The sequence below is a fragment of the Gobius niger genome (assembly GCF_951799975.1).
Source record: "Gobius niger genome assembly, contig: SCAFFOLD_107, whole genome shotgun sequence".
NCBI classification, from domain to species: Eukaryota; Metazoa; Chordata; class Actinopteri; order Gobiiformes; family Gobiidae; genus Gobius; species Gobius niger.
In genome coordinates this window covers 20,221-35,324 of record NW_027639302.1, presented here as the reverse complement: position 1 = coordinate 35,324, position 15,104 = coordinate 20,221, and the positions used below count along the sequence as shown (strand labels likewise).

General features: G+C 33.7%; 1 protein-coding gene across 2 annotated transcripts in view; it reads left to right on the top strand.

The window, feature by feature from the left end:
• nup160 (nucleoporin 160) overlaps positions 1 to 7,045 on the top strand; it is a 59,120-nt gene extending 52,075 nt beyond the window's left edge. The window contains exons 32-33 of one of the 2 annotated variants that reach the window (XM_079583074.1): positions 3,863 to 3,958; positions 6,899 to 7,045. In XM_079583074.1, coding sequence (XP_079439200.1) covers positions 3,863 to 3,958; positions 6,899 to 7,009 — 207 coding nt within the window. In that variant the 3' untranslated portion in view covers positions 7,010 to 7,045. Of the gene's footprint in view, positions 1 to 3,862; positions 3,959 to 5,175; positions 5,316 to 6,898 lie in introns of those variants that run through there. The other variant, XM_079583073.1, reaches the window with a different exon arrangement.
• Positions 7,046 to 15,104: the final 8,059 nt, after the last annotated feature.

The window sequence follows — 15,104 nt, the reverse complement described above, 5'->3', positions numbered from 1 at the left end:
ATGTGGAGTCACTGACCTCTGACCTTTTTCTGACTGACAGTCAGAACTGATAGGGCTTATATTTTTTACTGTCAATGTTGCTGTCATTATTTGCAGTATTTTAATACATTTCCATATTCTCTATTTGTAATGTAACTATGGGTCATGTGTTCGCGCATGTGTCCTTAATAAAGATTAAATTCATTGACCTGATAATGTAGCTCTGAGAGAGAGATGGAGAGAAAAGGCTCCTCACTTTACTGTTGTGACGCTTTTAAACACTATGCAATGCAATGTGTTCGCTTTGGAATGTCCTAATGCTGGGTTTACACATAGACACGATGCGTTACGAATGCCACGAATCCACATTCGTGGCCCAGGATCACGAATGTGAGTGGAATTGGTAGAGGTTCCACGCGCCGCCACGAACTGTTGCTGCGTGTTGTGATTAATGGCACGAATTATTACGCACTGTCACGAATATGCGTCCCGCACTGTTGCGCGCTGTTGCGCGCTGTTGCGGGTTATTGGGAATTGTCGCGTTCTGTCAAAAAATCTGTCAAGAATTGGGCGAATGTGGACGAGATCGCCTGCCGCCCACACAGGGTTGGAGGCGGAGCAGAGACGTCTCGCTCCGCCGTGCTCTCCCTGACTCGTTGGGCTCTCGCCAAATCGGGATAAACAAAAAGTGAATAGACCATCAGCGTCGGGCTTGTCCATAAACTGAAGAATGGCAATAGTTTTTCAGTCTATGGGACAGTCACACCAGTTCAACCCCGCTCCTTTCAATGTGTAACACGGGCAAACGCATCAACAAACGCACGCGCTTCATGTCAGATAAGTCCGTGCAACAGCCGCACATTAAGGGCTGACTTTACTCCACAGAATAAACATAAAACACTACACTCACTGTGCACTCGATCTTCTGAGGATCCGTAGAACTCGCTGCTCTTAAACCTCGTTATCCATGATTCTCACTCGTCTGGTCAGTCTCAGCTCCAGGTGGAAAAACTTTATAATCCACAAACACAGGCCTGTCTCCACCTGCCCAGCGCCCACCGCCGCTTGTTTTACGTGTCTAAGGTTGTCAATAAGCCTTAACTTCTCCATGATGTAGCCGCTGGAACCACGCGCTGTTGTTTTGGTCAGTGGAGGCAGCGTGGGAGATGCATTCAGGGACAGCGGCGCATCTCCCTTTCCCTGTCTGATGTTTACATTCTCGCGTCCACAGCAGAGTTGGCGCTACCGCGCGGTGCCTCATGGGAAATGTAGTTCTAACGTGTTTAATGTGATTTACCGGCGGGCCGCATATAATATAAATAAGTAATTATCTCGCGGGCCGCAAAAAATGACCTCTCGGGCCGCATGTCTGAGACGCCTGTTTTAGATCCTGACCGCACAGTTTTGGTTCCTGTTGGTCAGTTGAGGGATTTCTTTTTAATGTTTTAGATCCTAACCACAGTTTTGTTTGGCGCTGTGGAGTCACACGGACAAATGTTTGAGCCGTTACACACGTCCGTCATTGTAAAAGATCAGAATCGAGTCCAGGCGTCTCCATTTCCAAACCCAAAGTCTCAAAGAGCCACAATAGTTTTAACATTTGAACGACAAACAGATGAATATTAATGTTGAGCTGTTTACAAATGTATAAGTTCACAATATTTATTCAAATGATGAATGAGGTTTTCTTATTTTCATGTAATATGTTTGTCCTGCAATATTCTAGCTTCTGGCATTGATGCTGCGATGAACAAAAGTCGGATATTCTAACTAGGGCTGTGCAATTAATCAAAATTAGCATAATCGCAAAAAATCGATTATAATTTTTTTTTTTTTTTTTCACGTTTTCTTTTCTAATTTTTAATTTTTGTCACTTTTTTTAATGTTTTTTTTGTCATTTTTTTAAATGTTTTTTAGTCTTTTTTTATGGATTTTTGTCTTTTTTTGATGGATTTTTGTCTTTTTTTGATGGTTTTTTGTCACTTTTTTTATGGATTTTTGTCATTTTTTTTATGGATTTTTGTCACTTTTTTTATGGATTTTTGTCACTTTTTTTAATGTTTTTTTTGTCATTTTTTTATGTTTTTTAGTCTTTTTTTAATGGATTTTTTTCTTTTTTTGATGGATTTTTGTCACTTTTTTGATGGATTTTTGTCACTTTTTTGATGGTTTTTTGTCACTTTTTTTTATGGATTTTTGTCATTTTTTTGATGGATTTTTGTCACTTTTTTGATGGATTTTTGTCACTTTTTTGATGGATTTTTGTCACTTTTTTTATGGATTTTTGTCATTTTTTGATGGATTTTTGTCACTTTTTTGCTGGATTTTTGTCATTTTTTTATGGATTTTTGTCACTTTTTTTATGGATTTTTGTCATTTTTTTATGGATTTTTGTCACTTTTTTGCTGGATTTTTGTCATTTTTTATGGATTTTTGTCACTTTTTTTAATGGATTTTTGTCTTTTTTATGGATTTTTGTCATTTTTTTTTATGTTTTTTTTAAAGGCAACAAATAATCGTTTGAATAATCGTGATTTCAATTATGACAAAAATAATCGTGATTATTATTTTTTCAATAATCGGGCAGCCCTAATTCTAACACTGTAAATGGGGCACCAGGTTTTGTGCCTCCCCCCCCCCCCCCCCCCCCCCCCCCCCCGATCTTCTCCCCCCCCCCCCCCCCCCAACAACTTTGTAGAAACCAGAAACTCAGACACGCGGTTCCGGCGCCGTCACAGAGAAGCTTCTGCAGAGAACGTGTGTGAGGGCTGCAGCTAATGATTATTGTGTAATGGATTAATCGATCAATCAATTAATCGCTTGGCTGTGAACGGTGTAGGAAAAGTTTTATGTTTTCAATTTTCTTTGATCACATTATAGCTTAAGCGGTGCTGTTTGAGGATGTGCTGATGGAGTAAACTAAAGGGAAATGTTTTCTGAGGCTCTATTAATGAAATTTACAATGTACAAAACAGCACAGACCCTAAATATACAATCAAAGTAGGATTTCATCAAAAAAAACTACATTTTTTATGTCATTTTTGCTCCATTTGAGTCTGTGTGAGCCAGAAAACGATTAATCGATACTAAAATAGTTGTCGACTATTTCAATAATCGATCAGTCGTCGATTAATCGTTTCAGCCCTAGAATGTATTGGTGTATTTGGATTTGCTGTGCGTACGGTGAGTACTTGGAACATGGCTGCACTTCTTAAGCTCATAAAATAAACACGTAAATTGACAGGGTCGGTCGGCAACCGGACCCAAACTTTATTTTTATTTATGCCCTGACTGATTAAAACAGGCAGAGCCTCTGGTGAAGACGCCGGGAAATCTTTCAAATCAATAAGTGTGGAGAGTGAAAGGCATTGGGGACATGGATCACCTTGTGTAGATGTAAATGTGCTTTTTCCAGCTTTCCATCATGTTATTCTGTCACTCCCTCATTAAAAACATGGCTGAAGTGTTGCCTTGGCACATTCACGTATTTCTGAGTAATCTGTAAAAACTCTGATGGCGGCCATTTTAGGGATAGGTTTGCCTGAGTCCTCCTAGGAACGCCCCCACCTCCTGGAGACGCCTCCGAGCTTTGGTCACCAGCCGAGTGACCAACCACTGCTCCTCAGCAGAACCCCCTCCCCACTGATGCCACAGACAGCGTGTGGAGGGGGCGTGTCTAAAGGCTCAGAGGTTCTTAAAGAGACAGAGGCCTATTTCAAGACATTCACTACAGCCATTTTGAGAGAGACATTTTATACAAGGCAGTTATTCTAATTTACTGCATTTACAGACCAACAGAAGGTTTGTCATCATTGTAGTGTGATATAGATGGTGCTATGTGATTGAGAAAACCCCCTCTTTAACTCCTGTGTTTGTGTTTCAGAAGCCGCTGTCGGCGACGGGGCCGCTCGTCTGGCTGCCGTACACGGCCATCGACCAGCTGCTGCGGGCGCTGAGCGAGACGCAGACCAACACCTGCGTGAGTCCAGATGTGCTTCACCTAAACAAACACCCAACACCGAACATCTGGACACGAATCAGGGCTTCACGGAGCGGCAGGAAAAACTACATGACCAAACATACACAAACTCACAAACTGGAAACGGTTCATTGTGACATCACTTAAAACACGGCGGCCATTTGTAATTATGAAAAACTATCATTAAAAGTCATTTATTTCTGTGTTTGAGACGTTCATGAAACTCTTTTGTAATTGTAGTTTTATAAAGTTCTTCAGACACAGATCAGAGTTTCCTTTAACCTCTTAACTCCCGCCTGAACCCAGAGCATTTTCTCCAGTTCAGCTTTACCCAAATCCTGTTAGGCCAGTGTAACGCCTCATTTGAAAGACCTACAAAACTAAATGGATCTTTTTCCTCACGTCAGCACATTATTTTCCATCTTTTTTGGGGGCGGAAAACTCTTTCTGTAACTTTTTCATTTTTTGTCTTTTTTTTTATTATTTTTGTGTCATTTTTTTAAAATAATTATTTAGTTTTTTTGGTCACTTTTTTTTGTCTTTTTTATTTAGTTTTTTTGTGTCATTTTTTGTGTGTGTGTTTTTATTATTTGACATTTTTGTGTCTTTTTTATTTCGTTTTTTTGTCACTTTTATTATTTTTTTAATAATTTAGTTTTGTCATTTTGTTTTTGTCTTTTTTTGTCACTTTTTAGTCATTTTTTGTGTCTTTTTTTAATTATTATTTTTTTTGTCTTTTTTTTGTGTCTTTATTATTTAGTTTTTTTGTCATTTTGTTTTTTGTCATTTTGTATTATTTGACATTTTTTTGTCACTTTTTAATTTTTTTGTCTTTTTTATTTATTTTTTTTGTCATTTTTTGTCACTTTTATTATGTTTTTAATAATTTAGTTTTGTCATTTTGTTTTTGTCTTTTTTTGTCACTTTAGTCATTTTTTGTGTCTTTTTTTAATTATTATTTTTTTTTGTCATTTTTTTGTGTCACTTTATTTAGTTTTTTTGTCTTTTTTATAATTATTCGGTCATTTTTCGTCACATTTCCATCATTGTTTTCGTCTCAGTTTTGTTGCTATTTTCACAGCTTTTTTCCAGGAGCTTTTGGATTGGGGTAAAGCCAAACTGCAGAATAATAATCATCTATAATCATAAACCCGCTGATCAGGTCCAGGCGTGAAAAAGCTTTGAATTTGACTCAAACATCTTGGTTTTTTTTTCAGATCTACAACAAACTGCGGGACAAACTGGACGAGTACCAGCGCTCGGTGGATCAGGCCACAAAGCGAAGACTCACCACCAGGAGCGCCTTTCCAAACCTGAGCCGCAGCTGAGGCTCCGCCCCCAAAGCTCCGCCCCTAAAGCTCCGCCCCTAAAGCCAACGGACTCGGACGGAAACGCTCGGACTTTGTACAAACTCTGGATTTTTGATGTCGATTGTAATAATAATAATAATAATGTCTTTCTACTTTTCATGTTTTTGTGTCGATAATAAAGACTTTTGTCATAAGATAAACCTGAAAGACTGAACGTTTCTTTATGGTAGAAATAAAAGACTGAACCATAGACTGTAGATAAATGGACGTCTCCTGCTCACTCCTCCCCGTTCACCATAAGGTTAGTGCTAGATCGTCTGCTCCGGAGGGACAAATGAAGGTTAGGGCCAGGGAAATGGTTAACCTCTTAACTCCCGCCTGAACCGAGAGGAGCTTTTCCCTCACGTCATCAGATCAGCCAACATTTTTTTGTTGGGTGTTCAACTCATTTTTGTAACTTTTTTATCAAATTTTTGTCATTTTTTTTGTCACATTTTTGTCATTTTTTCGTCAATTTTTTTGTCATTTTTTGTCAATTTTTTTTATCAATTTTTAGTCATTTTTTTGTCATTTTTTCGTCAATTTTTTGTCATTTTTTGTCAATTTTTTTTATCAATTTTTTGTCATTTTTTTGTCATTTTTTGTCATTTTTTTGTCAATTTTTTGTCATTTTTTTGTCAATTTTTGTCAATTTTTTGTCATTTTTTTGTCATTTTTTCGTCAATTTTTTGTCATTTTTTGTCAATTTTTTTTAATCAATTTTTAGTCATTTTTTTGTCATTTTTTTTGTCATTTTTTGTCATTTTTTTGTCAATTTTTTATCAATTTTTTGTCATTTTTTTGTCAATTTTTGTCAATTTTTTGTCATTTTTTTGTCATTTTTTCGTCAATTTTTTGTCATTTTTTGTCAATTTTCTTTATCATTTTTTTGTCATTTTTTTATCAATTTTTTGTCAATTTTTTTTATCAATTTTTTGTCAATTTTTTGTCATTTTTTATCATTTTTTTGTCAATTTTTTTTATCAATTTTTTGTCATTTTTTTGTCATTTTTTCGTCAATTTTTTGTCATTTTTTGTCAATTTTCTTTATCAATTTTTTGTCATTTTTTTGTCAATTTTCTTTATCATTTTTTTGTCATTTTTTTATCAATTTTTTGTCATTTTTTGTCATTTTTTCGTCAATTTTTTATCATTTTTTTGTCAATTTTTGTCAATTTTTTTTTATCAATTTTTTGTCATTTTTTTGTCATTTTTTCGTCAATTTTTTGTCATTTTTTGTCAATTTTTTTTATCAATTTTTTGTCATTTTTTTGTCATTTTTTCGTCAATTTTTTGTCATTTTTTGTCAATTTTCTTTATCATTTTTTTGTCATTTTTTGTCATTTTTTGGTCAATTTTTTATCAATTTTTCGTCATTTTTTCGTCAATTTTTTGTCACTTTTTGTCACATTTCCATCATTGTTTTCGTCTCAGTTCTGTCGCTATTTTCACACCTTTTTTCCAGGAGCTTTTGGATTGGGGTAAAGCCAAACTGCAGAATAATAATCATCTATAATCATAAACCCGTTGATCAGGTCCAGGCGTGGAAAAGCTTTGAATTTGACTCAAACATGTTGTTGTTTTTCTTCAGATCTACAACAAACTGCGGGACAAACTGGACGAGTACCAGCGCTCGGTGGATCAGGCCACGAAGCGAAGACTCACCACCAGGAGCGCCTTTCCAAACCTGAGCCGCAGCTGAGGCTCCGCCCCCAAAGCTCCGCCCCCAAAACCAACGGACTCGGGACAGAAACGCTCGGACTTTGTACAAACTCTGGATTTTTGATGTCGATTGTAATAATAATAATAATGTCTTTCTACTTTTCATGTTTTTGTGTCGATAATAAAGACTTTTGTCATAAGATAAACCTGAAAGACTGAACGTTTCTTTATGGTAGAAATAAAAGACTGAACCATAGAGTGTTTATAAATGGACGTCTCCAGCTCACTCCTCCCCGTTCACCATAAGGTTAGTGCTAGATCGTCTGCTCCGGAGGGACAAATGAAGGTTAGGGCCAGGGAAATGGTTAACCTCTTAACCCCCGCCTGAACCCAGAGGAGCTTTTCCCTCACGTCATCAGATCAGCCAACATTTTTTTGTTGGGTGTTCAACTCATTTTTGTAACTTTTTTATCAAATTTTTGTCATTTTTTTTGTCACATTTTTGTCATTTTTTCGTCAATTTTTTCGTCAATTTTTTTGTCATTTTTTGTCATTTTTTCGTCAATTTTTTCGTCAATTTTTTTGTCATTTTTTGTCAATTTTTTTTATCAATTTTTAGTCATTTTTTTGTCATTTTTTCGTCAATTTTTTGTCATTTTTTGTCAATTTTTTTTATCAATTTTTTGTCATTTTTTTGTCATTTTTTGTCATTTTTTTGTCATTTTTTTGTCAATTTTTGTCAATTTTTTGTCATTTTTTTGTCATTTTTTCGTCAATTTTTTGTCATTTTTTGTCAATTTTTTTTAATCAATTTTTAGTCATTTTTTTGTCATTTTTTTTGTCATTTTTTGTCATTTTTTTGTCAATTTTTTATCAATTTTTTGTCATTTTTTTGTCAATTTTTGTCAATTTTTTGTCATTTTTTTGTCATTTTTTCGTCAATTTTTTGTCATTTTTTGTCAATTTTCTTTATCATTTTTTTGTCATTTTTTTATCAATTTTTTGTCATTTTTTGTCATTTTTTCGTCAATTTTTTATCATTTTTTTGTCAATTTTTTTTATCAATTTTTTGTCATTTTTTTGTCATTTTTTCGTCAATTTTTTGTCATTTTTTGTCAATTTTCTTTATCAATTTTTTGTCATTTTTTTGTCAATTTTCTTTATCATTTTTTGTCATTTTTTTATCAATTTTTTGTCATTTTTTGTCATTTTTTCGTCAATTTTTTATCATTTTTTTGTCAATTTTTGTCAATTTTTTTTATATCAATTTTTTGTCATTTTTTTGTCATTTTTTCGTCAATTTTTTGTCATTTTTTGTCAATTTTTTTTATCAATTTTTTGTCATTTTTTTGTCATTTTTTCGTCAATTTTTTGTCATTTTTTGTCAATTTTCTTTATCATTTTTTTGTCATTTTTTGTCATTTTTTGGTCAATTTTTTATCAATTTTTCGTCATTTTTTCGTCAATTTTTTGTCACTTTTTGTCACATTTCCATCATTGTTTTCGTCTCAGTTCTGTCGCTATTTTCACACCTTTTTTCCAGGAGCTTTTGGATTGGGGTAAAGCCAAACTGCAGAATAATAATCATCTATAATCATAAACCCGTTGATCAGGTCCAGGCGTGGAAAAGCTTTGAATTTGACTCAAACATGTTGTTGTTTTTCTTCAGATCTACAACAAACTGCGGGACAAACTGGACGAGTACCAGCGCTCGGTGGATCAGGCCACGAAGCGAAGACTCACCACCAGGAGCGCCTTTCCAAACCTGAGCCGCAGCTGAGGCTCCGCCCCCAAAGCTCCGCCCCCAAAACCAACGGACTCGGGACAGAAACGCTCGGACTTTGTACAAACTCTGGATTTTTGATGTCGATTGTAATAATAATAATAATGTCTTTCTACTTTTCATGTTTTTGTGTCGATAATAAAGACTTTTGTCATAAGATAAACCTGAAAGACTGAACGTTTCTTTATGGTAGAAATAAAAGACTGAACCATAGAGTGTTTATAAATGGACGTCTCCAGCTCACTCCTCCCCGTTCACCATAAGGTTAGTGCTAGATCGTCTGCTCCGGAGGGACAAATGAAGGTTAGGGCCAGGGAAATGGTTAACCTCTTAACCCCCGCCTGAACCCAGAGGAGCTTTTCCCTCACGTCATCAGATCAGCCAACATTTTTTTGTTGGGTGTTCAACTCATTTTTGTAACTTTTTTATCAAATTTTTGTCATTTTTTTTGTCACATTTTTGTCATTTTTTCGTCAATTTTTTCGTCAATTTTTTTGTCATTTTTTGTCATTTTTTCGTCAATTTTTTCGTCAATTTTTTTGTCATTTTTTGTCAATTTTTTTTATCAATTTTTAGTCATTTTTTTGTCATTTTTTCGTCAATTTTTTGTCATTTTTTGTCAATTTTTTTTATCAATTTTTTGTCATTTTTTTGTCATTTTTTGTCATTTTTTTGTCAATTTTTTGTCATTTTTTTGTCAATTTTTGTCAATTTTTTGTCATTTTTTTGTCATTTTTTCGTCAATTTTTTGTCATTTTTTGTCAATTTTTTTTAATCAATTTTTAGTCATTTTTTTGTCATTTTTTTTGTCATTTTTTGTCATTTTTTTGTCAATTTTTTATCAATTTTTTGTCATTTTTTTGTCAATTTTTGTCAATTTTTTGTCATTTTTTTGTCATTTTTTCGTCAATTTTTTGTCATTTTTTGTCAATTTTCTTTATCATTTTTTTGTCATTTTTTTATCAATTTTTTGTCATTTTTTGTCATTTTTTCGTCAATTTTTTATCATTTTTTTGTCAATTTTTTTTATCAATTTTTTGTCATTTTTTTGTCATTTTTTCGTCAATTTTTTGTCATTTTTTGTCAATTTTCTTTATCAATTTTTTGTCATTTTTTTGTCAATTTTCTTTATCATTTTTTTGTCATTTTTTTATCAATTTTTTGTCATTTTTTGTCATTTTTTCGTCAATTTTTTATCATTTTTTTGTCAATTTTTGTCAATTTTTTTTATATCAATTTTTTGTCATTTTTTTGTCATTTTTTCGTCAATTTTTTGTCATTTTTTGTCAATTTTTTTTATCAATTTTTTGTCATTTTTTTTGTCATTTTTTCGTCAATTTTTTGTCATTTTTTGTCAATTTTCTTTATCATTTTTTTGTCATTTTTTGTCATTTTTTGGTCAATTTTTTATCAATTTTTCGTCATTTTTTCGTCAATTTTTTGTCACTTTTTGTCACATTTCCATCATTGTTTTCGTCTCAGTTCTGTCGCTATTTTCACACCTTTTTTCCAGGAGCTTTTGGATTGGGGTAAAGCCAAACTGCAGAATAATAATCATCTATAATCATAAACCCGTTGATCAGGTCCAGGCGTGGAAAAGCTTTGAATTTGACTCAAACATGTTGTTGTTTTTCTTCAGATCTACAACAAACTGCGGGACAAACTGGACGAGTACCAGCGCTCGGTGGATCAGGCCACGAAGCGAAGACTCACCACCAGGAGCGCCTTTCCAAACCTGAGCCGCAGCTGAGGCTCCGCCCCCAAAGCTCCGCCCCCAAAACCAACGGACTCGGACGGAAACGCTCGGACTTTGTACAAACTCTGGATTTTTGATGTCGATTGTAATAATAATAATGTCTTTCTACTTTTCATGTTTTTGTGTCGATAATAAAGACTTTTGTCATAAGATAAACCTGAAAGACTGAACGTTTCTTTATGGTAGAAATAAAAGACTGAACCATAGAGTGTTTATAAATGGACGTCTCCAGCTCACTCCTCCCCGTTCACCATAAGGTTAGTGCTAGATCGTCTGCTCCGGAGGGACAAATGAAGGTTAGGGCCAGGGAAATGGTTAACCTCTTAACCCCCGCCTGAACCCAGAGGAGCTTTTCCCTCACGTCATCAGATCAGCCAACATTTTTTTGTTGGGTGTTCAACTCATTTTTGTAACTTTTTTATCAAATTTTTGTCATTTTTTTTGTCACATTTTTGTCATTTTTTCGTCAATTTTTTCGTCAATTTTTTTGTCATTTTTTGTCAATTTTTTTTATCAATTTTTAGTCATTTTTTTGTCATTTTTTCGTCAATTTTTTGTCATTTTTTGTCAATTTTTTTTATCAATTTTTTGTCATTTTTTTGTCATTTTTTGTCATTTTTTTGTCAATTTTTTGTCATTTTTTTGTCAATTTTTGTCAATTTTTTGTCATTTTTTTGTCATTTTTTGTCATTTTTTGTCAATTTTTTTTAATCAATTTTTAGTCATTTTTTTGTCATTTTTTTTGTCATTTTTTGTCATTTTTTTTGTCATTTTTTTGTCAATTTTTGTCAATTTTTTGTCATTTTTTCGTCAATTTTTTGTCATTTTTTGTCAATTTTTTTTAATCAATTTTTAGTCATTTTTTTGTCATTTTTTTTGTCATTTTTTGTCATTTTTTTGTCAATTTTTTATCAATTTTTTGTCATTTTTTTGTCAATTTTTGTCAATTTTTTGTCATTTTTTTGTCATTTTTTCGTCAATTTTTTGTCATTTTTTGTCAATTTTCTTTATCATTTTTTTGTCATTTTTTTATCAATTTTTTGTCATTTTTTGTCATTTTTTCGTCAATTTTTTATCATTTTTTTGTCAATTTTTTTTATCAATTTTTTGTCATTTTTTTGTCATTTTTTCGTCAATTTTTTGTCATTTTTTGTCAATTTTCTTTATCAATTTTTTGTCATTTTTTTGTCAATTTTCTTTATCATTTTTTTGTCATTTTTTTATCAATTTTTTGTCATTTTTTGTCATTTTTTCGTCAATTTTTTATCATTTTTTTGTCAATTTTTTTTTATCAATTTTTTGTCATTTTTTTGTCAATTTTTTGTCATTTTTTGTCAATTTTTTTTATCAATTTTTTGTCATTTTTTTTGTCATTTTTTCGTCAATTTTTTGTCATTTTTTGTCAATTTTCTTTATCATTTTTTTGTCATTTTTTGGTCAATTTTTTATCAATTTTTCGTCATTTTTTCGTCAATTTTTTGTCACTTTTTGTCACATTTCCATCATTGTTTTCGTCTCAGTTCTGTCGCTATTTTCACACCTCTTTTCCAGGAGCTTTTGGATTGGGGTAAAGCCAAACTGGAGAATAAAAATCATCTATAATCGTAAACCCGTTGATCAGGTTCAGGCGTGAAAAAGCTTTGAATTTGACTCAAACATCTTGTTTTTTTTTTCAGATCTACAACAAACTGCGGGACAAACTGGACGAGTACCAGCGCTCGGTGGATCAGGCCACGAAGCGGAGACTCACCACCAGGAGCGCCTTTCCAAACCTGAGCCGCAGCTGAGGCTCCGCCCCTAAAGCTCCGCCCCTAAAGCTCCGCCCCCAAAGCCAACGGACTCGGACGGAAACGCTCGGACTTTGTACAAACTCTGGATTTTTGATGTCGATTGTAATAAAATAATGTCTTTCTACTTTTCATGTTTTTGTGTCGATAATAAAGACTTTTGTCATAAGATAAAACTAAAAGACTGAACGTTTCTTTATGGTAGAAATAAAAGACTGAAGCACAGACTGTTTATAAATGGACGTCTCCTGCTCACTCCTCCCCGTTCACCATAAGGTTAGTGCTAGATCGTCTGCTCCGGAGGGACAAATGAAGGTTAGGGCCAGGGAAATGGTTATAACCTCTTAACTCCCGCCTGAACCGAGAGGATCTTTTCCCTCACGTCATCAGATCAGCCAACATTTTTTTGTTGGGTGTTCAACTCATTTTTGTAACTTTTTTGTAATTTTTTATCACATTTTTGTCTTTTTTTTGGTCACATTTTGTCACATTTTTGACTTTTTTTGTCATTTTTTTTATCAATTTTTTGTCAATTTTTTGTCATTTTTTTAATCAATTTTTTGTCATTTTTTTGTCCATTTTTTTATCCATTTTTTGTCATTTTTTGTCAATTTTTTGCCATTTTTTGTCCATTTTTTTGATCAATTTTTTGTCATTTTTTAATCATTTTTTTATCATTTTTTTGTCATTTTTTTGTCATTTTTTTTGTCTTTTTTTGTCATTTTTTTGTCAATTTTTTTTATCAATTTTTTGTCATTTTTTGTCATTTTTTTTATCATTTTTTTGTCATTTTTTTGTCTTTTTTTGTCATTTTTTTGTCAATTTTTTTTATCAATTTTTTTTATCAATTTTTTAATCATTTTTTTGTCATTTTTTGTCATTTTTTTAATCAATTTTTTGTCATTTTTTTGTCAATTTTTTTATCAATTTTTTCGTCAATTTTTTGTCATTTTTTCGTCCATTTTTTGTCACTTTTTTGTCACATTTCCATCATTGTTTTACTGCTATTTTCTCAGCTTTTTCCCAGAAGCTTTTGGATTGGGGTAAAGCCAAACTGGAGAAACTGTGCTCGGTTCAGGTGGGAGTTAAGGGGTTAACCTTAAGGATTAGGATTATTTGTATTTTTAGACAAACCAACTCATAGATCTATACAAACTCACAGCAGACCGTCCCTCCGGAGCAGACGATCTAGCGCTAACCTCACCATAATGACCACGGTCGAGACTCCGCCTCCCCAGCTCTGACGAAGCCTGTTCCTAAAAAGGGCATAAGGGCGGGATCTTCACTGTAGACTCCGCCCCTTGCGTGACGTGTAGCTCGCGCTGCTCCAATGCTAACAGTCCGACCCTCAGTAAGTACCAGATTTCTAAAATTCTTCTTAGGAAAACCAGCCTGGTTTCTTAAACTGTGACAAAGCGTTTTCTCAGGAGGAAGATCAGCCTCGTCTAGAGTTGGAAACATTGAAACCCGGCGTTAAAGTTGTTTTTAAGGCGTTTAAACTCCATTAGACACAGACGGCGTCTCGTCATAGAAGGGGGCGTGGCTTCGCCGAGGGGGAAAATAGAATCTTTAGAGAAACACTATTGCTGGGTTGCAGGTTCTAGAATGTGATGATGTCATCGGACCCAGCGGGGGGCAAGAGCCAGTTTTTCCTATTAATAACATTACACTTTCACAAGTCATAGCTAAAAAGAAAATATATGAATTTAAAAAATGATCTTTAATATCAGTCACTGGGTCCAAGATATCTCTGTACAAGACCAAAAATTTCCTCAAAAACAAAATAATTTTTCCTTTATATAATAGTATAGGCCTTTAGAATGCTGTGATGTCACCTGCAACCCAGCAATAGGCGGCGTTCACGATTTATAATGTGATGATGTCATAATGTCAGATGGAGGGCAGGGTCAATGTAACTCTATGGGAGAAATGCAGTTTTTGGGAGAAATCTCCAAAACGTTTTTCCTCTTCAGTGTTTGATCGTGATCGGATTCACAAACCTGTGATATTATTTTTTTGTTTGAAAGTCCTTTCTATTGGACAACATCACGCTCATGTTTTCACATATTGTCACCACTTTTTGACATTTTTTAGAGATAATAATTGTACATTAGTTCATATGTGCCGACAGAGGAGACGATGAACTTTGTGACAGTTTGTGTTTCATGTGGATTCCTCCAGTAATGACTGAGATGAGCCAAAAAACAAAGACATAAAAATATGCATTTTGTCAGTTACCACCGTTACCATAGTTACCGTCAGTTGCTCCACCTCAATGTTAAACTATGGCTCTTTAGAATGTTGTGATGTCACGTGAACGCAGACTATTTTCACTCTTTTCAGCCATTTTCTGGTGGAATATGAACTTATTTATCACATAAATAAAGTCAAGTGTAAATCGGGCCCATATGGATATTTTCTCACAGCAGATTGTTCAGTAGAAGTGAAAAAACGGCAGTTGTCGCAAGCGCTAGCTAACCGTTAGCATTAGCCCGATGCTAACATGTAGCATCAAGTTAGCATTCACCGTTATTCATGTATTTTTGGGCTGTTGAGCCACTTTGCTCCTCCCCATGTCTTTGTATCTTTATTTAGTACAAACTATATTCATAATTCAGCATTTGTTAAAGTAGTTTTTGAATAATTGGAGAAAATATACATTTTTTCAAAATTGTTTCCCCCTTAACTGTTTTCAAAAATGACCATATATGGGCGATTCCAGAGATGCCGTCTGTATCTATGCTTTTCAATGGGGGCCTAGTGGCGATATGGAGGTACTACAGCAATGGCGGCCCCCAGTGTCGTGGTC